This window comes from Trichinella spiralis (assembly GCF_000181795.1).
Source record: "Trichinella spiralis strain ISS 195 chromosome Unknown Scfld5177, whole genome shotgun sequence".
Lineage (NCBI taxonomy): Eukaryota > Metazoa > Nematoda > Enoplea > Trichinellida > Trichinellidae > Trichinella > Trichinella spiralis.
The window spans coordinates 1-1,462 of NW_003532116.1; the positions used below are offsets into that span (position 1 = coordinate 1).

The 1,462-nt window shown below is 33.4% G+C and overlaps 1 protein-coding gene across 1 annotated transcript; it reads right to left on the bottom strand.

Moving 5' to 3' along the window:
* Positions 1-71: 71 nt before the first annotated feature.
* Tsp_15660 (conserved hypothetical protein) lies at positions 72-1,433 on the bottom strand (the record flags this gene model as incomplete). Its single annotated transcript, XM_003366925.1, has 6 exons — positions 72-189; positions 234-313; positions 880-975; positions 1,081-1,170; positions 1,214-1,287; positions 1,349-1,433. Coding segments are annotated over 6 exons (543 nt in total), but the record flags the coding sequence as incomplete, so codon positions are not given.
* Between the last annotated feature and the right edge of the window lie 29 nt (positions 1,434-1,462).

Below are 1,462 nucleotides of genomic sequence, written 5' to 3' on the forward strand. Positions count from 1 at the left end.
GCTCGTTGGCAAATTGCAATACAAATACATGAAGCTTGGCCAATCAGCGTCAGGAAAAAATGCAAAATTACCTGATGAGAAAGGCTTTGCTCTAACTGAAGACGAAGAAGACACTGGTTCTGCATCGGGATCGAATTTTGTTCGGTCCATGGGAAAGGGAAAAAAGTCGTACTTCGGGTTGGCTCCACTCTTAGACCGTAAAAAGCACTACAGAAAATGGGCTACGAAAGTACCCGCTCTAAACCGCTGCCAGTGACTAAATACCACTGCACAACTGATTCTGCACATCTTAGTGGCAATACTACTTTCCAATCTGTTATTATTATTATTATTATTTTCTTCCTTTTCTTTGAAAATAATACATCTTAATTTTTATTTTGTACTGTCGTTCATGGGGGGGGGGGTTACAAAAAAAAATCCCCTTGCCACCCCCCCCGCAAAATTTTGAAACGTTTAAACTAAATGTGTAAATACAAATGTCTTTACGTAAAGCATGACCAATTTGAAATAAATCCATGTCCTCAATGGGAAATAAACAAAACAAAAACAGATAAACGAATAGAAAAAAAAGTTATCCTGCAATTATTACTTAAAGCACATTTTTTTCCAGTTAATAATAATTATTATTATCATTAGTGAACAGAAAAAAATTTACAATATTTAAAATAAAAAGATATTTTTAAGGCAGCAATTTAGCAATGATGAATGTGGCAAGCGCAATCCAATGACTGATGAATGCCATCTCACGCCACATACTAATCGTATGCAGCGCGTTGTAGCCCTAGAGAATGAAAAAGGTTACTGCAAAAAAAAAACTGTTTATCTATTATCTATGCTTATCTAGCATACCTGCTCTTCTGCTGAACCCGAATCATATACCATTCCAAGATACGTGAGATGGAACAGACCCAACAATGTAAATATCAAATTCACCAACAAAGTCAACGGATGAAACTATAGTCAGCATATTATTGACTTGATTTAATTGATTAATTAATTTATTTATTTTTAAAATTTTCTTTTATTTTGCGTAATTTTTTAAAACTAAATTTAAATAAATAAAATTATGCCAAAACTTACCCCATTTTCTTTTATGGGTACAATTGCAATAGCATGATCGAGCTCGAAATGCATGCTTGAAAAAGGCGTGCAAAGTTTTTCCCCTCAAAACTGCAATCAATAAGAATAATTAATTGATTAAAAATATTTCTACCCCTTACTATACTCTGAATAGCTGTAAAAGCCGAGTGATAAAAAGAACGGCTGAAAGTTTGAAAATTGTACCCCCTGTAAAAAATTGAAAAAAAAATACCAGAATAAAGGCATAACATAATTTTAATATATTTACATGCCAGTAAGCCGCTTATGCAAAATGTGCCCAAAAAACGGGCAACCAAAATGACCATGCAATTTTAATCCCTCCTGCAATACATCTGAAAAAGATTTTTTGTTTTGGAAAACC